Source organism: Chlorocebus sabaeus, chromosome 11 (genome assembly GCF_047675955.1).
Source record: "Chlorocebus sabaeus isolate Y175 chromosome 11, mChlSab1.0.hap1, whole genome shotgun sequence".
NCBI classification, from domain to species: domain Eukaryota; kingdom Metazoa; phylum Chordata; class Mammalia; order Primates; family Cercopithecidae; genus Chlorocebus; species Chlorocebus sabaeus.
Genome location: NC_132914.1, coordinates 67,768,138 through 67,792,112, shown reverse-complemented (window position 1 = coordinate 67,792,112; position 23,975 = coordinate 67,768,138). Strand labels below are relative to the sequence as shown.

The 23,975-nt window shown below is 38.2% G+C and overlaps 1 protein-coding gene across 2 annotated transcripts in view; it reads left to right on the top strand.

Annotated features, from left to right (window-relative positions):
* PTPRB (protein tyrosine phosphatase receptor type B) overlaps nucleotides 1-23,975 on the top strand; it is a 126,363-nt gene that overhangs the window by 32,361 nt on the left and 70,027 nt on the right. For both annotated transcript variants that reach the window (XM_008004016.3, XM_008004019.3), the window contains 5 exons: nucleotides 11,184-11,462; nucleotides 12,776-13,033; nucleotides 14,948-15,211; nucleotides 17,601-17,870; nucleotides 20,536-20,796. In XM_008004016.3, the coding sequence (XP_008002207.3) occupies nucleotides 11,184-11,462; nucleotides 12,776-13,033; nucleotides 14,948-15,211; nucleotides 17,601-17,870; nucleotides 20,536-20,796 (1,332 nt within the window). The remainder of the gene's footprint in view (nucleotides 1-11,183; nucleotides 11,463-12,775; nucleotides 13,034-14,947; nucleotides 15,212-17,600; nucleotides 17,871-20,535; nucleotides 20,797-23,975) is intronic.

Genomic DNA, 23,975 nt, shown 5'->3' with positions numbered 1-23,975 from the left:
AAAAAGAAAGAAAAGAAAAATGAATCTGGTGGTTTCTAATATGGAATCGGAGAGCCTGAAATAGACCACATAATTAGAACATTTTACAAAAGTTGAAAGGCTGGGTTTTTAGTCCAAATGTTGTTGATTTCTTAATATTACAGGATAGTTCTTATAAATACTCATATTGCTAATACTGTGAAATACATAACATAGAACTTACAGATGTGTTAATTACATTTGGAAAGGCCTCTGGCCAACTAGTGTATGTGTTCAGTGGAGCAGAGCAATTTGTAAAAGCAGGCTGAGCTTTCAGAAGTTTGTTGGAGAAAGGATTAAGACCTTTAAGAAGCCAGAATATGGTGGTTTAAACCAGAGGATTTACTTTTTGGAAAAACAGTAACGGAAAAGGACTCACTGTGGGTGTTACTAGTTAGAATAGGCTTTGAGTTTAATTATGCAAGTAGGTGTTTCAAGTCCAGAGGCATTTCTGAAATGTAAGAAATACTTGCATTTTATTGACCATGTTGAGTAAAACAAGACTTCATTAGCATCCACAATGTGCTAGCATTCAGGGTTCTCACCATTTTTCTTAAAGAGACACATTTTACTTGTCTACAGATATTATGAGCTTCGTGATAAATGTGAAGCATGAAAGTTGCAGGTGGTATTTGCATAATGATAAATTTCCCACACTTATTTGTATGATGGTTGTTTAGATTAAAATTACTTTTTTAATTAAGATATTTTAAAAATTGTTTCAAGGAGGAATTTTTTAGTTGGTTGTTATTTATTTATTTGTCAGTAGTTCTTTCTACATTTTAAGGACATATGTGAATTGTTCACTTAGTTAATACAAAGTAGTAGTATTCCCCTATGTTGATTGCTGAGCTATAGAGATGAGATGCATAAATCATATTTTACTGTTATTAAAGCAATGCCAGCTAGTATAATATTCAGACTCAGACAAACTTCAAACAAAAAAGTCATTGAAAATATCTGTGCTTTCTTTATTCTATTGTGCCTGTCTTATCAGTCTAAAACAAAAAAGAATGAGAGCACGACATGATTTGGATAGAGGTACAGTAGTTGCTTAGATGATCTCTATATCATTCCAAGTGTGACTTGCCTGATTATTTTTCCTGAAAAACTGTCTAAAATAGCTCATTATTTTCAAGCCATGTAGACATGACCTTAAGGATAAATTTTTTTTTTTTTTTTGAGATGGGGTCTCACTCTGTCACCCAGGCTGGAGTGCAGTGGCGCGATCTCGGCTCACTGCAAGCTCCGTCCCCCAGGTTCACGCCATTCTCCTGCCTCAGCCTCCCCAGCAGCTGGGACTACAGGCGCCGCCACCACACCCGGCTCATTTTTTGTATTTTTAGTAGAGACGGGGTTTCACCGTGTTAGCCAAGATGGTTTTGATCTCCCGACCTCGTGATCCGCCTGCCTTAGCCTCTCAAAGTGCTGGGATTACAGGTGTGAGCCACCGCGCCTGGCCAAGAATAAAAATATTTAATTAAATGGGCAATATTTTAGCAATAGTCATTTTCCATTCCAGATTTAAAATCAGAATCGAAGAACATAATAGATTTAAACCCAGTTAAGTGCACATGTATCAAACATAATACTGCAGGGAACTATGCCAGGTAGTGATTAGTAAGCTTATAAAGATGACTAACAAAAAGTGGTTCCTGACCTTGTTGTCTCGTGCAGAGGTGAGAGACGGTTATGATGAAAGTGGCAACAGAGTTTTATCTCATCTTTTCTGGATGAGGACTTTAGTCTGCCTCCTATATGCCATGCTTTTATAACCATAGAGGACAAGACATTTGGTAATTCTCAGGTTTATTTGGTCATTAAATGGTCAATGCAACAAGAATATCCTTTGAAAGCCAAATTATTTAGTGTGAACTCACCAGAAATCAGACAATGAACATACCAGATATGGAATAAGTTGGCTTTTTTTTTTTTTTTTTCTTCTTAAACTTGGCACTTTTGAAGACTGTACTCAGAGTCTAGAGCAGAGGTTGCAAACTAGCGGCCTCTAGAGATATCTAGGTGTCTAAATAATAGCTGTGTTGTGTTTGGCTCACGTAGTGTTTGCGAAAATATGCAGATTATTTCACCAGCATTAAAAATTGAAAATTCACATTAAAACCCAAATGTATGGATTCTCTTAAAATTTTGGAAGATTTGGCAAAACTGTGCCTGAAACTCCCTAGAGCTGACTTGTGGCTTCTCCTTTTGGACACCAATTCACTGGAATACCAGTTCATTTATTTCCTTACCTGAATGCATTCTAAAGACATTTGAATTTGTGACTGCTACTTTGCGGTTTTCATTTGAAAATTTTAGGGAGCATTTATTTGTCTGGCAATAAGAAGTAGGTTTTCGGTACTTAAATGGCATCTAATCCATAGTAGGTGTTTCTTAAATACCGATTAAATGGATGGATAGATGGATGAATGGAAAGATGGATGAATGGTGGATCTGGGCATGGATGATGAGTAGAAGATGTAGAAAGATAGATAGATAGACCAATATATAGATACAAATAAGTATGTAGATGTGAATGAATGAAATTAATATTTTAGTGAGAGAATGTACGTATACTAAAAATATGGTCTGTTCTCATTGGATTATGGGTAAATTACAGAGCCCAGGGAAGAGGTGTAGTGGTAGATAAGTTTACCTGTAGAAATAATATTTTAACAGTATTTTCCCTCTTGTTAAGTCAGTTTCAGCTACTTATTAATCAGCCTAGAAAAATAAAAAACAAAACCTCTCAAATGATTTTAATTATTTTAATATGACTAATTTATTTGTCTTTAATAAAAAACATTTTAGGAACTTTAATTGTTGAATCACGATATCAACAATTATTTCCACTTCGAAATATTGCTTATTGTATTGGTTTATTAGGAGTGGCTTAACAAAATATTGCAGACTCTGGGTGGCTTAAACAATAGAAATTTATTTTCTCACAATTTTGGAGGCTAGAAGTCCAAGGCAAAGGTGTCTGCAGGTTTAGTTTCTTCTGAGGCCTTTCCTTGGCTTGCAGATGGCACCTTCTTGCATGTCCTCACATAGTGGTCCCTCTGTTTCTGTTGTCTGTCTGTTAATGTCTTCTCTCAAGGACACCAGTCATATTGGCTTAGGGCGCACTCTAATGGCCCCATTTTAACTTAATCACCTCTTTAAAGGCCATATCTCCACATAGAGTCACATGCTGAGGTACTGGGGTTTAGGGTTTCAACATATGAATTTGGTGGGGACACAATTCATCCCCTAATACTTTTATAGTTTTAAACATAAGCCATCATTTCTTAATAATACTTGTAGGTTACCGGCATTGAAATATCTTGCAGAGCTGGTAATGAAGACATATTTTTAGTTTCTACCCCACTTGGAAAGAATTAGAATTTAGAAGGAATAGAGCTGAGGGAATCTGCATTTTAAACAAATATCACAGTGAATTGATGCACACAAGTTCAAGAACTATTGACATAATTTTTCTATTATTTGTTGGCATTAAGATTTTGATACAGTTCTTCTTAATGCATGATCGAATCTATAATGCCTAGGAGTATTTATCTTTCCCAGGAAGACAAGAGTACTCTCATATTTGTTTTGTGCTTCTTTAAAAATTTATTTTATTTTTTAAATTTTTTTCAGACAGGATCTTGCTGTGTTGCCCAGGCTGGAGTGCAGTGGCACAATCACAGCTCACGGCAGCCTTGACCTCCTAGGCTCAGGCAATTCTGCTTCAGCCTCCTGAGTAGCTGGGACTACAGGCACCCAACACCACGCCCAGCTATTTTTAAAAAGTTATTTGTAGAGATGGGGTCTCCCTATGTTGCTCAGGCTGGTTTTGATCCTCTCTGCCCAGCCTGCTTTGTGCTTTTATAGCATATAAAAGACTGCCACATATTATGTTTAATTGGTAACAGTATAAAATACCTATTATACTGACCATCTATAGCTTAATTTTATTCTCATGGCAACCCTGTGGAGGGCGTATAGTGAAAGGGTAAGTTGCATAGAGACTAAGAGTTGAGTTTTGAAGGCAGACTGCCTCTACCGCTTACTAGCCTCCAGGTCTGTTTCCAAATCTACAAAATGGGGATCGTATCATAATAATAACTCATGGGGTTGTTACGAAGTTTTCATTGGTTCAAACATAAAATCTAGAAAAGTTTTTTTGTCACATATGAAGTGTGCAGTGAGTTTACTATTATTACTTCCAGGTTGGAGATGAGATTGGTCTTCATAAGAATTAACTGACAATGTTTACAAATTCACACAGCTAACATACAATAGAGTCAGAACTTGAACTCCTGTTTACTGGCTCCAACTCCAGTATTCTTTCCACTACTCTGCAAAAAGGATATTATTTGTAAGTTGGCATTAGTTTTTTCAAATTACCACGTGTAATTTTATTATTTTTCAAGTCAACTTTTAAAGAGGACCAAATATCTTATAAAATCTTTTAAATATATATACACTTAGCATACACAAAAATGGAATAATGGTTAAATATGTTTTAGTGTGAAACAATTGTGAGTCACTATTGATCTTTGATTGTGTTGAACTTTTGGTGATGACTTCAGTATTTTGCAGTCAGCTATTTATAGTCCATTTATTTCAGGAATTTTAAGGTCAAACTGAGCTACCTATATGGAATGAACCAGCCCAGTTCTCTGAAATTGGTCTTCCTTTATGTGCCTAGAAATATTTCTCTATTAATCTGACTTCTGTTGGAAGGCATGGCATTTTACACATTAGCTAGGAAGAAATAAAATCTAATTTGTCTGGACAGAATGAAAAAACAAACAAAAAACAAATGTTTGCCTTCCATTCCTAGATGCCAGTTTGCTGGAATCCCCCTGGGAACAAAAGATAATATTATACTTTTCTGACTTTGTAGGAGAAACAAACCCCATTCTATATATATGAATGTATATAAATTAAGATGCATATATACCCCTAAACATATATGAAACTAAAATGAACACAGTAGGTATATATCTAGGTTTGCAGGGATTTTTGTTTTTGATATTGTGTTTTCTTCCTTTTATATGGAAAAACTCAGTACCTAAAAAGGTAAAAAAGATAGTATAATGAACTACCATGTACTCATCACCTCCCTTCAATAATTACCAATTTATGACCAACCTTGTTTCATCTATATCCCCACCCGCTCCCCCACTGCACATCATTTTGATACAATCCAAGTCCTGATTATTTCATTTCATTTGTAAATATTTCAGTCTACATCTCTGGGTGATAACCACAATATAATTATCACACCTAACGTTAACAATAACGCCTTAATACCTACATGTCCAGGTTTGGAAGTACATATCAAGTGACAACTCATGAATTTATACATAAGAAGGCTTTTGGGCAGCAATCTGATTAGAAGAGGGGGCCAGGGGACTTCTCTGTATATTGCATGTATATAGCATTTCAGATAATATTGAAAAAGCCTCAGTTATTGATATTAAAGAATTGGGCTGAAACTACTGAAGAATATCATGGGGATGAGGGTGCATTAGTCTCAAGTTGTCTGGGTGCCCTCAGTGCTGACATGGTTCTCTAATATTCACTAAAAGTGAGCTTCTCATTTTAGATCTAGTGTATACAGATGTTACATTAAATGCACAGCAACCTGATGTATTAGCATAATATAATGCATCATCTTTAAAGTAAGCCAGAAAACTGACTATTGTCAAACAGCAACAATAACAAAGTAAAAGAAATTACCTCTCTAGAAATGTATTTAAGTAACTGGAGTTGTGCACAATTCTTTTCTATTTTGTTTTTCTTCTCATTTTCAAAAACCTGCACCAAAGGATGGTTTGGTTTTTTGCCCCATCCCCACCCTGATTTTTACAAGTAATCCTCCAATTATTTCATATGAATAGTGGATGTTTACTCTATTTTATGTAAAATGCTACATAAATGCAGTTCCAATCAAGTTTCCTAACCACTCTCCTTGTAACTAGATTGGTATCCCAGTTTCTGTAAAGATGCTGTTCTTTGGTTGGGAGGCAGGGATAAAATCCAGTTTGAGAAGAACTCGAGTGCCTAGGAAGAAACTTAGACTTTATCCTGAAATAGACATTCAGGAAAAATTTTTGATGCTTCAAGGGGAATGAGGATGATGGATGGGGCAGATGTACAAAGAGATTATTTGGCAATCATGGAGGAAAGACAGAAAATAAGGAAGAGGTTGGGCATGGTGGCTCACGCATGCAATCCCACCCAGCACTTTGGGAGGTTAAGGTGGGAGGATCATGTGAGCTCAGGAGTTTGAGACCAGCTGGGGCAACATGGTGAAACCCTATCTTTACAAAATAATACAAAAATTAGGCTAGGCATGCTGGCTCATGCTTGTAATCCCAGCACTTTGGAAGGCCGAGGCTGGCAGATCACAAGGTCAGGAGTTCAAGACCACACTGGCCAACACAATGAAACTCCATCTCTACTAAAAATATATAAATTAGCTGGGCATGGTGGTGGGCACCTGTAATTCCAGCTACTTGGGAGGCTAAGGCAGGAGAATCACTTGAACCCAGGAGGCGGAGGTTGCAGTGAGCCGAGATTGTGTCACTGCACTCCAGCCTTGGCAACAGAGCTAGACTCCGTCTCAAAAAAAAAAAAAAAAAAAAAAAAAAAAAACAAAAATTAGTTGGGCATGGTGGTATGCACCTGTGGTCCCAGCTACTTGGGAGGCTGAGGTGGGATAATCACTTGATCCCAGGAGGTTGAGGCTGCAGTGAGCCATGATCACATCACTGGACTCCAGCCTGGGTGACAGAGCAAGGCCCTGTCCCAGAAGAAAATAAGGAAGACACTTAGAAGACTCTCAAAGTAATCTAGCACAAAATGAAGAGACTCCAGGTAAAGGCAATAAATAAGGAAAAAAGGGAACGGGAAAGAAAAATATTATGTTCAAAAAAGGAACTTTCATGATCACAGAATTAGATCGAACTGTCATTACTGTTGTTATTAATTTTGACTATGCTACAATAGCAAACCACCATCTGAAAAATTCTGTAAATATGCCTATCATTTTCCATAGACATCAATTTTTATTTTTTGTCATTACACTGAATATGCAATTCATGACATTATTTCCCACACTAGGACAGCTAAGTTGTGACAGAAAGAAAACACAATTTAGAGACAGGTATTGGAAGCTCAACTGTACTACCTGTTCCTATACAACATGAGTGAGTCATTTAATGTCTCTGCGCCCCTATTCCAACTGAGAAAGCGTGTTGTAAATTATCAGATGTAATGTTGTGCTGTTATGCCTTTAAGAAAAGCTTTTGGCACCAACCCATGGATTGGCTGCCCTTTGTTATAAGGTTGAATTTATTTCTATAGCAAATACAATCATTTCTAATTCTAAAGAGTCTAGGAATTTCTATATCAATAGATACTAATGTTTTAATGACCATGCTGTGACAAAAACAATTAAGAAGCAAATATTATTTGTGCTATAAATATAGCTTTCTTTCTTGTTTTAAATAACATTAAAAAAAAAAAAAAAAAAAAAGACAAGGTCTTTCTGTGTTGCCCAGGCTGGAGTGCAGTAGCTATTCACAGGCACTATTATGACGCACTACGGCCTCCAAACCTGGACTCAAGCAACCCTCCTGCCTCAGCCTCCTGAGTAACCGGAACTAAGAGCACACATCACCACACTTGGCTTCCTAAGTCACATTAAAAAAAAAAAAAAAAAAGAAAAAAAAGAATTCATTTTGGCTCAGGAATTTTGCCATACTTTGCCTTTTCCTTTGAGAACAGAAAAATTGTGTTGACGTCAAGCCTGCTTATGGAACTCTGGGGGCATTCTGGTGCTGGTAGATTTATTCAAGTATTTAAATGAATACTATAGAACTTACTGTTGTTATTCATTTTGACTATGCATTTGTCGTTCCTTATTTCAGGTCTGTTGGGAACCAAGAAGTACAAAGTGCTTTAAATTTATGGCTAATGATAAATGTTGATATGTTAATCAAGACTAAAGCTATGATTTATTATTTTTGATTTATTAGTTCTCATATTTTGTAATACTTCACTGGTTACTATGTGTATGAGTGTGATGAGTGGAAAAACCAGAGACTATCAGTGCACACATCTGTGCACTGATACCTTTAAACATCTGCATAAATTATATAAAGTCAAGTAGGATTTCCTAATTACGTATGATCTGTCATATGATCAGAAGATTATAGGTACATGGCTAAATTTTCAAGTAGCATTAAAAATTCTGTCTCCGTATATATATATACACATATATATTTAATACATACATACACACACAGACATATATGAAATGTGCACCCCTGATAGAAGTACCTAATACAATTTTGAAAACTTTTTAAATCCATCAGAGTTTTTATTGGGCTTAGATTTAAAGGGAGTCTGAAAACTATTTAGTTTCTGCAGCATGCATAGCAATAGTGGACAACTGCCAGCAAAGGGCTTTATCACAGTATAAATGGGGTTTTAAGTGTTTGTTTCCAGTGCAGGTTCTCGCAGCCCAGGCACTTCCCAGTCTCATTGTTCCTTTGTTCTAGCGGATGTACAAAGGATTGACTGTTTTGTTTTGTGGCTCAGAAAGATTAGATAAAGTCTGCATTTCTGAACTTCACCCTCTAGGCACGCAACCTTAAAATTTATTTCTATGTCTCATATTTTGTGGATTATATATGTTTAGATTCTACTGATCATAACATTATTTTTTAGAATTTTTATCTGGCTTGAAAATACTTGTAGATGACAGTATTGATCCCTTTTGAACTATCACTGGAAGTAGCTGTCCCTCTCATCCTTGTCCTTAAAATGCCACTTCAGCAAAAGTATGTCATCTCAGTCAGGTACGACAGCATTGTTCTTGAGTTTCACTGACTATTAGAATCTCATAGTCTCCTCTATATCTTGTTACTACTCAAAACTGCCTTGGAATGTAAGTATTAGTATTATACTCCCCAGACAGATAGGAAAGTGGAGGCTTAGACAGGTTAAATAGCCTGCCCAAAGTCTCATGACTTTGTCAGAGCTGAGATTTGAATGTAATTCTGACTCCAAAGCTCATACTGTCTGCCATTACATTTCACTGCTTCTGTGGCAATATTTTCACCTAATTATAGGAATAATAATAACAGGTAACATTGAGCACTTACTACATGCCAGACACAGTTCTAACTACTTTTTATATAATATTCAATTTAATCTTCATAATAACTCTACTAAAAGGATATTATTTATTATCAGGATTGCATAAATGAAGAAACTGAGGCACAGGGAGGTTAAGGAATTGCCCAAAGCACACAGCTACAAATAGGAGAGCCCAATTCAAGCCCAGGCTGTCAAACTGTAGAACATATGTTCTTCGGGTGAACCAAAGGGCTGTGCTGTGGTTGAACCCTGCAACCTTGTCTTCCAAGCTCACCTGTGTTTTGGGCACTCTGTTAATGTTTGTCTTAGTTACTGCTGCCTCAGCTTGCTTGTCAGCTACAATTTATGTTATTATTAATTATTGATGTTATAAATGTGGCATATATAATTTTATAGTATGAGGTACTTATATAAATCATAGCATACAACATAGAAACATTAGATTTCATAGGCTCTATTAAGCCTGTGGTATCTATTGGTCAGCCATACATAGTCTTATGAGTTGTCTGTTTATAACTGCCTTTTGAATATAGAGTAAGGCGATCTTATTTCTTTTTTATATGTTAATTGCAGGTGAACATCATCTTAAGACATATAAGAAGGTTATATTTTCTAATTAAGGTCTAGAATTCCTGATGTTATATTGTGAACACAACATGGTCTACCAGGAAGTAGTGAAGTTTCTATAGCCATGCCATTCTAATATCTGACCTGACCCTCCAATATTGGTTTCCAATATCTTGATCCCACTTTCTAGACCAAGAACCATGTTGGATTTCTGAAAATTTCTCCTAAAGATGTCTCACAATAGTTCTACTCTCAGCATTCAGGGTAGGGGCAGCCCCTTATTTCATAGACTTTACTCCTCACTGTACCAAAAGAATGGCTGCTCACTAAATATCGTTGACTTAGTTCCTAACCCAGATATGCTTTTTATTCTATTCAAGTTCAATGGTGGAGATTCAACCACAGGCAAAGCAGGACTTCTCAAACTGATCCTTGGCTTTGAGAGTTGAAATAAGATGAACAGTTGGGCGCAAGATTTGCCCATTCCCACATACTCTGGGTGCTCTGGCAGCATCAAAGTGCCCCAAAATTGAGATGTTAAAAATCTAGGGATATAGGGGGCCAGGTGCGGTGGCTCATGCCTCTAATCCCAGCACTTTGGGAGGCCGAGGCAGGCAGATCACCTGAAGTCAGGAAGTCAAGACGAGCCTGACCAACATGGTGGAACCCTGTCTCTACTAAAAATACAAAAAAAAATTAGCCAGACGCAGTGGCATGTGCCTATAATCCCAGCTACTAGGGAGGCTGAGGCAGGAGAATCGCTTGAGCCCAGGAGGCGGAGGTTGCAGTGAGCCGAGATCGTGCCACTGTACTCCAGCCTGTGCTACAAGAGCAATGCTCCACCTAAAAAAAAAAAAAAAAAAAGTCTAGGGATATAGGGAGTCCCAGCTAGTGGGAGAATCCATTTTGGTAAGCAAACCTATCCTGGGTTTATAATCAGATCTGTATCTTTTGTGGTTGTCTAATATCTAAAAAACCACCCAAAGTTACGTATACTAGACACCAACAATCTACAACCTAGAAAGAAGTTCAGTGTATATTTCAAATTATTTCTTAATATCTGCATTTTCTGTTGAGATCTTCAGTATTTATCCAGGCATAACCTGGATGTTTGTCAGTGTTTGAAAACTTTGCTAAACCGCAAGCCAAAGAAAATATAACTTTGCTTGAACTTTCAAGATCAGAGCTACCTTAACAACAACAAAAAAGTTTTCGTGAAAAAGGAATTCATATGACCAGTAGCTAAATGTTTCTTTTTTTTTTTTTTTTTTAAAGAAAGTGAAAGGGTAGGTTTGGAAGTGAAGCAAAATGCCACTTTATTTCACAAATAACAGATTTTTAAGAAAAATGAGTCTGGACTGCAGTAAAATAAGCAGTTATTTGCAAAAGTCTTCAAGCCATGCTCTTTTTTTTTTTTTTTTTTGGTATTTGCCTTGCAGATCCTTTACCTCCTGCTAGGTTTGGAGTCAGTAAAGAGAAGAGTACTTCAACCAGCTTGCACGTTTGGTGGACTCCTTCTCCTGGAAAAGTCACCTCGTATGAGGTGCAATTATTTGATGAAAATAACCAAAAGATACAGGGGGTTCAAATTCAAGAAAGTACTTCATGGAACAAATACACTTTTTTCAATCTCACTGCTGGTAGTAAATACAATATTACCATCACAGCTGTTTCTGGAGGAAAACATTCTTCTTCAGTTTATACCAATGGATCAACAGGTAAGACCTATTTATTTATAGCTGAGTAGTTCATAGGATACTTTTCAAGTTATACTTTATTCAAGGAATAGGAGTAAGATTGCTGCTCCAGAGCAAAATTAATTAATTAGCAATTAGTTAAATTTTTAAAAGGAGCTTGTGGGATACAGTGGACAGACTGGACTGAAAATAGCATGCGTGGCTATGCTGGTCACTTGCTGAATGGTTTTGAAGAAGTCATGGGACTTCTCTGGAATTGGAGTTTTCTCCAATTTGGAAGAGATACTCCCTAATGGCTCTTCTAACTCAAATCAAAGCAACAAGACTTTCTGCCCCATTTTCTGAGTTTGTGCCATAAAACTTATTTTTTAGATGTTTTTATTCTTTGTATACTCCTCTTGTAACATCAAGTCATAATGTTTCCTAAATACTCCTACGTTTGAAACAAGTATTTGTTTCTTCGATGAGGTGAAGAATAAGCCATCTGTGCACCCACATATTGTGATATACATGGCACATCACTCCTCCTTCCATAAAGTACATGTCTTTCATGTCATTTGCTCTCACCTCATTTTCTCTCTTTTTAAATTTTTTAAAAATTATACTTTAATTTCTGGGATATTTATACTTTAAGTTCTGGGATACATGTGCAGAACGTGCAGGTATACACATGCCATGGTAGTTTGCTGCACCCATCAACTCCATCATCTACATTAGGTATTTTTCCTAATGCTATCCCTTCCCTATCCCCCCAACCCCCCAGCAGGTCCCGGTATGTGATGTTCCCTTCCCTGTGTCCATGTGTTCTCATTGTTCAGCTCCCACTTATGAGTGAGAACATGCAGTGTTTGGTTTTCTGTTCCTGTGTTAGTTTGCTAAGAATGATGGTTTCCAGATTCATCCATGTCCCTGCAAAGGACATGAACTCATCCTTTTTTATGGCTGCCTGGTATTCCATGGCGTATATGTGCCACGTTTTCTCTCTTTTTTAAATCTCCCTCTCCATTTTTCATCTTCTATAGTTCTTTCCTTTCTCTTTTCCACTTAGAAAGGAAAGAAAAACACACTTACTGCTGTGCAGTGTTACATATTTCATTGGCAGAAGCTACCTTAATACCTATGAAGTGGGGGAGGTACACAAGTAAATTATGATGTAACTTCAGGCTGCAGACTTTGAAAACAGCACTAATCAAAGTTCCAGTGAAATTTCCAGAATCCTGTTATTTATTAATGCTATTACCAAGTTAAGATGAATGTGTGACTTCTAATTAAATGTATATGTCTCCTATAAGGGAATTATGAATGACATTTGGACATGCATTTTATCTCACTAGTGCCATCTCCAGTGAAAGATATTGGTATTTCCACAAAAGCCAATTCTCTCCTGGTTTCCTGGTCCCATGGTTCTGGGAATGTGGAACGATACCGGCTGATGCTAATGGATAAAGGGATCCTAGTTCATGGCAGTGTTGTGGACAGACAAGCTACTTCCTATACTTTTAACGGGCTGACCCCTGGCTACCTCTACAACCTCACTGTTGTGACTGAGGCCGCAGGGCTGCAAAACTACAAGTGGAAACTAGTCAGGACAGGTAAGTTCTCCCTAGCTAGCTGAAGAAGAATAAAGCGAATTCAAGGGGATGTTTAATAAATCAAGTTTATTATTTGAATAACAGTAATATAGGACAAATGGAAATTGTTATAAGGTATAGAAGACCAATATCCACTTTTGTACTCAGAAAAAGAAGGATTCTCTTTCATTCTAAAGTTTAGGCTAGCGCTTGGCAACATTTTGAAGTAGGCAAAGTTAATTACTGATATGGACCTAGTTTCTCTTCTTCTCTTTTTAATACTCCGTCTCCTTGCTAAGGATTCCTTCTTCCTTTTCTTAACCAGGGATCCGCTGTCTTTATGACATCACTCACAGCGAACCAGAATTACTTTCTCCATGCTATATATAGCCCTACTCCTGTGTGACAGTCATTTCCAAAATTTTCTATCTAACCACATGACCTGGGACCCAATACCACAGGACCTATTCCCACAGCCTACCCTAGACTAATAAATGAATCTATGCTAAGTGTTAATGAGTAATTTACACAAACTTTCATTCAGCCAATAGTTACTGAATATAGGCTAGATGCTGGGCGTTGCTGATATAACATCCAAGAGAGACAAAGTCTTTGCCCTCATGGAGCTTACATTTTAGTAGAGTCTAATCCTTCTAGCAAGTCTAATGTGTGAATTAAATCTCCTCTCTTGGTAAGTTATCTAATTTTAAGAGAAACTCTAGTATATGCCGTGCCTTAGACATTAGTTTCTGGAACTATAGGAGGCTGGTGGGAAAGATATTTGAGGATACCAGTACATTTATGTACCTTTTATAGCACACCTCAAATATATGTAGATATTCCTGGCCAAAATGTTCTGTACATCTTAAAAGTTATTTATGTACATCAAGAGCAAATTGCATTCCTAACTGCCTTATGCAAAATCAGAGTGCTATGCCCATTCTTTTGTTTTGTTTTGTTTTGTGTTTGAGACAGAGTTTCACTCTTGTTGCCTAGGCTGGAGTGCAAGGGTGCGATCTTGGCTCACTGCAACCTTGGCCTCCCGGGTTCAAGTGATCCTCTTGCCTCAGCCTCCTGAGTAGCTAAGATTGCAGGCACCCACCACCACGCCCAGCTAATTTTTGTATTTTTGGTAGAGACGAGGTTTCACCATGTTGACCAGGCTGGTCTTGGAACTCCTGACCTCAGGTGATTCACCCACCTCGGCCTCCGAAAGTGTTGGGATTATAGGCATGAGCCACCGCTCCAGGCCGCCCATTCTTTTAAGGAAGCTTCATTAATTTATATTCTAGAAAAAAGTATTCACAAAAGGGTATCTCCTTTTTAATCATTTTCCTTTGATGAAGTAGTAACATAACTCATTAACTTTATCATGATTTAATATCAAAATTAGTTTTATCACATAAAATTTTGTAATCACTAATCAATTGATCAATATATTTACTATGTAGTCAATATTATTGAATATTAATATATAAAGGCGATAAGAAATGAGGCAAATGACAGACCTCTTTGCGCATTCCACTTAAAGAATTTCTGAATTGGGAAGGACCATTGTGGGGCTTTGACCTAGCCTCATTTGCCAATAAGAAACACTGTAAGGTTCAGTGAACTAGAAAGAGCTGTCCAGAGTTTCCCAGCTGACCAGTGGCCCAGTCTGAACCAGAATCCAGGCTTCTGCCTGACAAGATTTGGGCCTTGCCACCAAGCACATAGCCTACCTTTGGTTTTACAGCATTATTTTTGCCTCTTTAAAATTTTTTTTTACTTTTATTTCTTCACCATCTGAAGAGGATAATTTTTGCCTCTTAAAGTGCTTGTTTTCTCCAGCGCAAGGAATGTGGCTTGCAGAAATAAAATTACAGGTCAAAATTTGGCCATAGGACTGGTGAGATATCCTGAGTAAAAGTTTCTTTTCTGTTCTTTCCTAATTAGCCCCCATGGAAGTCTCAAATCTGAAGGTGACAAATGATGGCAGTTTGACCTCTCTAAAAGTCAAGTGGCAAAGACCTCCTGGAAATGTGGATTCTTACAACATCACCCTCTCTCATAAAGGGACCATCAAAGAATCCAGAGTATTAGCACCTCGGGTCACTGAAACTCACTTTAAAGAGTTAACCCCTGGACGACTTTATCAAGTTACTGTCAGCTGTGTCTCTGGTGAACTGTCTGCTCAGAAGATGGCAGTGGGCAGAACATGTGAGTCTTGGGCTCCAGAATGTTCCTTGGTTGCTCAAATCACTCTCTGATCCACCTTAGAATAGGACAAAATAAGTTAGCAGGAAAACTCCTTTCCCAGTCTGAGAAGTGGAGCCTATGTAACTGAAGGTGTCTGGGGTAGGACCCATTTGTCTGAGTCACTTAGGCAAATGAGTTTGGATTTCTGAATGATGTGCATATTGTTTCTGTCTTATGCTTTTTCATGTCACATCACTTAAGTAGCATAAATGCATTAGCACTGATGCCAGTATATAAAACATTTCTGACTCATTCTTTTTTTTTTTGAGACAGAGTCTAGGTCTGTCACCCAGGCTGGAGTGCAGTGGCCGGATATCAGCACCCTGCAAGCTCCGCCTCCCGGGTTTATGCCGTTTTCCAGCCTCAGCCTTCCGAGTAGCTGGGACTACAGGCGCCCGCCACCTCGCCCGGCTAGTTTTTTTTTTTTTTTTGTATTTTTAGTAGAGATGGGGTTTCATCGTGTTAGCCAGGATGGTCTCGATCTCCTGACCTCGTGATCCACCCGTCTCGGCCTCCCAAAGTGCTGGGATTACAGGCTTGAGCCACCGCACCCGGCCTTCTGACTCATTCTTACAGTGAGAACCAGTTAGCATTTAACCATGTTTTCCATACATTATTTTATTAATTTATGTCCTCAAACACTTATCTATCCAGTGCCTTATATGTGTAAATTACTGTACTATTGTTAAAACAAATAAGACATGCTACTTGCCTTTAAGGCAGGATCCAACAAACTACCCCATCTGGTGCCAAATCTGGTCTGTGGCCTGATTTTGTTTAGCCCTCAAGCTAAGAGTGGTTTTTACATGTTTAAAGGGTTGTACAAACAAATAAGCAAACAAACAAGAAAAAGATGAGACGGAAACCATATGTATCCTGCAAAACCTGAAATATTTACTACCTGATCCTTACAGAAAAAATTGTCCAACTTCTGCTTTAGAAAAGTTTCATTTTAATCACACAGATGTAGAATACATACATGTACAAAAATAAAAATAGTACATTTTAATAATAGTGACTGTATTGATATTTCCATGTATCAGGCACTGACAAAATAATTTACACTCATTATTTCATTTAGTTCTCACAACAAAACTGTGAGAGATGTCCTGTTATTATTAGCATTATACAGATAATTCAAAGAGGTCAAATAATTTGTCCATAGTTATCCACTCAGTAAGTGCTGGAGCTAGAATTTAAACTAGGCTATTTGATTCCAGAGTTCATTCCCTCTGCTATTAGAGATCTGAAGTAAAAGCTATATGGTCAAAGAGGAAAGATAACAAAATTCTCTTTCATAAGAGCAGCACAAACTTGGAGGAAATGGGAGCAGGGCGCGGTGGCTCATGCCTGTAATCCCAGCACTTTAGGAGGCCGAAGTGGAGGGTTGCTTGAGCCCAGAAGTTTGAGACCAACCTCGGCAACATAGTGAGACCTTGTTTCTACAAAAAAAATAATAATAATAATAATAATAATTAGCTGGGCATGGTGACATATGCCTCTGGTCCTAGCTACTCAGGAGGCTGAGCTGGGAGAATTGCTTGAGCCCTGTAGTTGAGCCATGATTGCATCACTTCACTCCAGCCTAGCAATAGAGTGTGGCCCTGTCTCAAAAAAAATAAAACCAACTTGGAGGAAATAGAAATGGTCTTTAATGAGGACCTAAAAAATATAACATTTGTGACAAAGAGGGAAGAGCTTTTGGGGCAGAGGGGACAAAATAAGCAAAGGCCCAGAGGCAGAAGAGCCCAGGAGACTTGCAAGTCTACAGAACATGCAACTGGAGGTCAGCTTTCCAAAGGGTAGGGAAGGAGACAGGATGGCTGCAGAAAGTAGTCTCAGTTAAGACTGGAAGGATGTGGGGTCTGAACTTAAAGAGCCAAAAATGTAAGCAGAGGGCTTAACACTTTATTCTGTAGGTTATAGAGAGACCTTGAATGCTTTTAAGCAAAAAAAAAAAAAAAAAAAAAAAAAAAAAAAAAAAAAAAAAAAAAGAAAATAGAGCTTAATCTTGCAAGAACATTAATCTTTTTAGTTGGAAAAAAGAAACGAATGCCTCATGATCACGACATCCAATATCTCTTCCAAAGGATGCCACATTTCACTAGATTATTAACACTGTAACAGAAGATTACATTGCTGATATTACTAAAATGATTTTGGCAGACATTTCTTGAGTGTCAAACGTCTCAAAGAACCCTCATTTGCAATCCACAGACATCAAGAGGGGATAGAAATGTTTTGAACTGCAGATATTGTGTCTCCTATCTATTGCTGCCCAAGAAAAGTAAATGAGTATTCTTACTTTTGGTTTGTAATATCTCCTTTTTGACATCATTTCACCATTTAGTTCCAGACAAAGTTGCAAACCTGGAGGCAAACAGTAATGGCTGGATGAGGTCTCTTGTAGTGAGCTGGTCGCCCCCTGCTGGAGACTTGGAGCAGTATCGGATCCTACTCTTCAATGATTCTGTAGTGCTGCTCAACATCACTGTGGGAAACGAAGAAACACACTATGTCATGGATGACATGGGGCTCGTGCCGGGAAGACAGTATGAGGTGGAAGTCATTGTTGAGAGTGGAAATTTGAAGAATCCTGAGCGTTGCCAAGGCCGGACAGGTAGGCAAATATGAAGGTGTTAATACCAATGGAAGAGTAATTTGTTCCCTCTCCCAGGTAATCCAGGTAACTGCTGTTAACAGCTAATATCATACCCTCGTGTTTTCTGAATTTGAGATATTAAGGACGTTAAGACTAACGTGGGGTTTCTAACACCTAATTTGTCAAATTAGAACATTTAAAATCACTTCCACTAGTAATTCCATTATTTCATGAAAGAAAGCCATTTTAAACACCAAAAGAGTAGGATGGATACATTCCGAAAACAAAGACAATCCTTCCCACAAAAGAAGAACGTTTTGCTAGTGATCAGCATTAGGGAACCATTGCCTTTGACCTCATGCTGACTAATGTGGGGATTTCAGGTACCAAGGAAGAGTGATTAAAGTGGAGAGGGATATATTTGGATTTTAGGGAAGGGAAGAATAAGGCTACTGAAATGAGAAAACAGGCTCAAAGAGGTTATAACTGCCCAAAGCTTTGCAGTATAATCATGACAGCAAGAATCATGTTTCAGTATCCTCATACTGTCAAATACTTGTACTCATATTGTCAAAGAAGAGAGTTGCACTTCCAGGTTCAACATTTCCTTGATAATCCTTGTAATGTGAAATGCTCCATACTTAGAGTGAAATTCCAATATCATCTTCTTAGTTTGCCTGATAATAGGGAAATAACTACATGGATTCACTGTTCTTCTTAGAAGAATGTCAAAGAAAAGATCATGACACCCACTTCGCTTGACAACTGTGTCTTGCAGTAATCTCTTCATCTTCCAAATATTAATGTCCACTGGATGATGATCAAAGACCTATAGCAGCTTAAACTAAGCTACTTTTAGTATTTCACAGGACAAGCATCTATGTCGTCTCTAATATTTTATCACTCATCTCAAATGACTTGGAAATGTAAGATCACAAAACATTAGGGGCTCTCAGCATGTCAGCATAATTCTCAGGAGAACTTTTATTTATTTCTTTATTTTTACTCTTTGAGACAGAGTCTTGCTGTGTCTCCCAGGCCTAGGCTGGAGTGCAGTGGTACAATCTCGGCTCGCTGCAACCCCCACCTCCCAGGTTCAAGCAATTCTTGTACCTTGGCCTCCCAAGTATCTGGGATTACAGGCATGTGCCACCATGCTCAGCTAATTTTTGTATTTTTAGTAGAGACAGGATTTTACCATGTTGGCCAGGGCTGGTCTCAAACTCCTGGCCTCAAGCAGTCCACCCACCTTGGCCTCCCAAAGTGCTAGGATCACAGGCATGAGCCATGGCGCCAGGCCAAACATTTGGTTTTGTTTTGTTTTTTTTTTTTTGAGATAGAGTTTCACTCTTGTTGCCCAGGCTGGAGGGCAATGGCGTGATCATGGCTCACTGCAACCTCCGCCTCCCAGGTTCAAGCGATTCTCCTGCCTCAGCTTCCCAAGTAGCTAGGATCACAGGCATGTGCTACCACGCCTAGCTAATTCTGCATTTTTAGTAGAGACGGGGTTTCATCATGTTGGCCAGGCTGGTCTCAAACTCTTGACTTCGGGTGATCCACCCACCTCGACCTCCCAAAGTGCTAGGATTATTGGCGTGAGCCACTGCACCCAGCCCAAACTTTTCTTAAACTGTATCTCCAGTTTACCTTATTTAGGTAACTTGAAGTAGGCCTCAATGTAAATAATCAAATTATTTCTCTATACCAAAGGAGGAAGATGGAGAGTTAGGGACTCAGTTAGAATGGATTTATAGAAAATTTATGGATGCAAAATTTATAATAAAAGTTTTCATACTTGATTCTTTCATAATTTAAGGCAGCAACACTTTATTCCTTTTTTTTTTTTTTTTGAGATGGAGTCTTGCTCTGTTGCCTAGACTGGAGTGCAGTGGCATGATCTCAGCTCACTGCAACCTCCACCTCCCGCGTTCAAGCAATTCTCGTGCCTCAGCTTCCCGAGTAGCTGGGACTAGAGATGTGAGCCACCACACCTGGCTAATTTTTGTATTTTTAGTAGAGATGGAGTTTTGCCATATTGGCCAGGATGGTCTCAAACTCCTGACCTCAAGTGATCCACCCGCCTCGGCCTCCCAAAATGCTGGGATTACAGACGTGAGCCACTGCGCCCGACCAACACTTTATTCTTAATGTCTCCTAGAAATTGTAATAATAAAACCTTTTAAATGAATCAATTTTGAGACAAGTCCTCAATTAGATGCTATTATTGCCAGCCAACTCTCCCTTCGATGAACACATCAGTGTCCCCCACCTCAGAAATGAGGGAAAGTTGCACTTGGTCTCCTCAACCTATGGGGGTGACAAATACTCCTAGCTCCACCTAAATACTCAAACAGGAACGCTTCTTTGTGATTTTGGGAATGACAAGATTGGAGTAAATATTTTTGTATTACAGAATCCATATAAAAAGAAACTCAAAGTATTATGTAGTCAAAAATCAATGACTCTTCTGGCAAGATGTTTTCCAATTGAGTCTGTATTTCTGGTTACAATACATGAACAAAGTTTTTTGTGATAAGATTTTGTTTTAATACTCAGAGACATTCATAAAGCAAATGTTGAACTGAGACACTCTTAAGAATGGAAGAGAAGAGCTCTCAAAAGTATACTCTATGAACGTGCCTGAGTCCATCAGTGACCCAAGTCTCCATTGCTTTTTCCTCAGTCCCCCTGGCTGTCCTCCAGCTTCGTGTCAAACATGCCAATGAAACCTCACTGAGCATCATATGGCAGCCCCCTGTAGCAGAATGGGAGAAATACATCATTTCCCTAGCTGACAGAGACCTCTTACTGATCCACAAGTCACTCTCCAAAGATGCCAAAGAATTCACTTTTACTGACCTGGTGCCTGGACGAAAATACATGGCTACAGTCACCAGTATTAGTGGAGACTTAAAAAATTCCTCTTCAGTAAAAGGAAGAACAGGTAATAACCTTTATAAATTTTACATTTTAAAGTGTTCTGTCTGCTGAATTACTATTTAACATGCAATTTACAAGTATTCATTAACTGCCTATTATGTACTAGGCATTGTTTTATGGATCCTTTCTATTGTGTTTGTTTTCTATTTTACCAATTTCAGTTCTTTATTAGTTCCTTCTTTTTACTTGGCTTGGATTTAGTTTCCTAAACTTGAAAAAGAGTAAAGAACAACCCTTCCAAGGAGTTTTGCTGCAAAGGAGAGCAGAGAAATAGGGCAGCATCTAGAAGAGGAAGTATGGTTGAAAAGAGGATGATTTTTTAAAGGTAGAAGAAATAACAGCATGTTTTATGCTGGAGGGAATGATCTAGAAGATGTAGAAGGGGAATCATGATGATGTAAAGTGAGAGGGAAGAATTGCTGCAGTTTTTCCATGAGTAGGCAAGAGGTATTGAGATCTAGAGCACAAGTGGAGGAATTGGCTTTAGAAAGGAGCATGGGGAATCTAACCTCAGTGTCAGCTGGTGTATTAGTCTGTTTTCACACTACTATAAAGATCCTACCCAAGACTGCGTAATTTATAAAGGAAAGAGATGTAATTGACTCACAGTTCCACATGGCTGGGGAGGCCTCAGGAAACTTACAATCGTGGTGGAAGGTCAGTTAGAATGGCAATCATTAAAAAGTCAGGAAACAACAGGTGCTGGAGAGGATGTAGAGAAATAGGAACACTGCTACTCTGTTAGTGGGACTGTAAACTAGTTCAACCATTGTGGAAGACAGTCTGGTGATTCCTCAAGGATCTAGAACTAGAAATACCATTTGAACCAGCCATCCCATTACTGGGTATATACCAAAAGATTACAAATCATGCTGCTATAAAGATACATGCGCATGTATGTTTATTGTGGCACTGTTCACAATAGCAAAGACTTGGAACCAACCCAAATGTCCATCAAAGACAGACTGGATTAGGAAAATGTGGCACATATATACCATGGAATACTATGCAGCCATAAAAAAGGATGAGTTCACGTCCTTTGTAGGGACATGGATGAAGCTGGAAACCATCATTTTGAGCAAACTATCCCAAGGACAGAAAACCAAACACTGCATGTTCTCACTCATAGGTGGGAATTGAACAATGACAACACTTGGACACAGGCTGGGGAACATCACACACTGGGGCCTGGTGTGGGGTGTGGGGAGAGGGGACAGGATGGCATTAGGAGATATACCTAATGTAAATGACGAGTTAATGGGTGCAGCACACCAACATGGCACATGTATACCTATTTAACAAACCTGCACGTTGTGCACATGTACCCTAGAACTTAAAGTATAATAAAATAAACTAATTAATTTTTAAAAATCATGGTGGAAGGTGAAAGGGAACCAGGCACCTTCTTCACAAGATGGCAGGAGGGGAAGTGATGGAGATCAAAGGGAAAAGAGCCCCTTATAAAACCATCAGATGTTGTGAGAAATCACTCACTCACATGAGAACAGCATGGGGGAAACTGCTCCCATGATCCAGTCACCTCCCTCCCTGGACACATGCAGATTACAGTTCAAGATGAGATTTGGGTGGGGACACAAAGCCAAACCACATCACCTAGGGAAGAGAGAATATGTGGGTAGAGATGCCAATAGGTGGATAGTTGTAGGGTGAGCAGTTATCTTCTAATTGCTCTCATTTTTTCAGTGTAATTGGAAGCAAAGTCATCAAGATTTCCCTTTTTAGCTAGACCTCGTGGCTCACATCTGTAATCCCAACACTTTGGGACTCTGAGACAGGCGGATCTTGAGGCCAGGAATTCGAGACCAGCCTGGCCAATGTGACAAGACACGGTATCTACTAAAAATACAAAAATTAGCTGGGAGTGGTGGCACATACCTGTAATCCCAGATACTCGGGAGGCTGAAGCATAAGAATCACTTAAACCCAGGAGGTGGAGGTTGCACTGAGTCAAGATCCTGCCACTGCACACCAGCCTGTGTTGTAGAGTAAGACCCTGTCTCAAAAAAAAAAAAAAAAAAAAAAATTCCTTTTTCAGTGTATATACTATTGTCCTGTATCTTATTTTTCTCTCCTCTTTTGATCCCACAAAAATATAGTTATAGCTTTATATAGTCAACATCTGTTTAGATTTACCTATCAATTTACTACCTTTTTTCTCATTTTTTCCTCCTGCATCTGAGACATTTTATCTGGGATTATTTTCATTTATTCTGGAGAACATTATTCAGATTTCTTCATTGAGAGTTTCTAGGGACAAACTCTCTCAAATTTTGTTTTTGCTGGGCATATTTTTATATAACTCTCATCTTTTTATAGCTCTCTGTCTTGAAAGATAATTTCCTTAAGTTCTAACTCTATTTAAAGTTATTTTCTCTCAGCACATAGAAGATATTATTCTAGTCTTTCTGGGATTTATTGTTGCTGCTGAGTCAGCTATCAGTCTAATTTTTATTTCTCTGAGTCTGTTTGCTATGACTGATTTTTCACCTTTGGTGTTCATTTGTTTCACAATAATAATCAAGGTGTAGATATATGTCTTTTTGTTTCTCTTGCTTGAGATTGATTAGTATTTCTGTACTTCCCAATTAGTGTCTTTCTACAATCCTGGAAATTCTCAGCTATTAACTCTCCGATATTGCCTCTTGCCCCTTCTCCATTCCCCGCTCTGTCATCTTCTGGTATTCTAGAACACACATATATAAACACATCAATATATTTCATATTTTCCATGTGTTTTCTCTCTGAACTACAGTATAAGTAACTTTCTCATCTCTTTGATTCATTTCATTAATTCTTTCTTCAGCTCTGTCTAATCTATTTTAAAATCTACCCACTGTGTTTTAAATTTTAATTGTTATGTTCTTCACTTTTAAGCATTCTCTTTGGCTCTCTTTCAAATTTATGTTGCGCTCTGTTGCCCTTTAGTTATATTTTCATTCCCCTCCTGTATTGTTATATGCAAATTAACAATGTTTATTTTCCATCCTATGTTTGATAATTATAATAGCTGAAATCTTCAGGAGTTAAGTTCTGTTGTCTTTTGATTTTCCTGTCTTTTGGTTATGTTGCTTTATTTCTTTAAATGTATGTGATTTTTTTTACCGCAAGCTTGTTTTCCCTAGAATTTTATTCTGTGGAAATTATTTAAGGCCATGTTTGAAG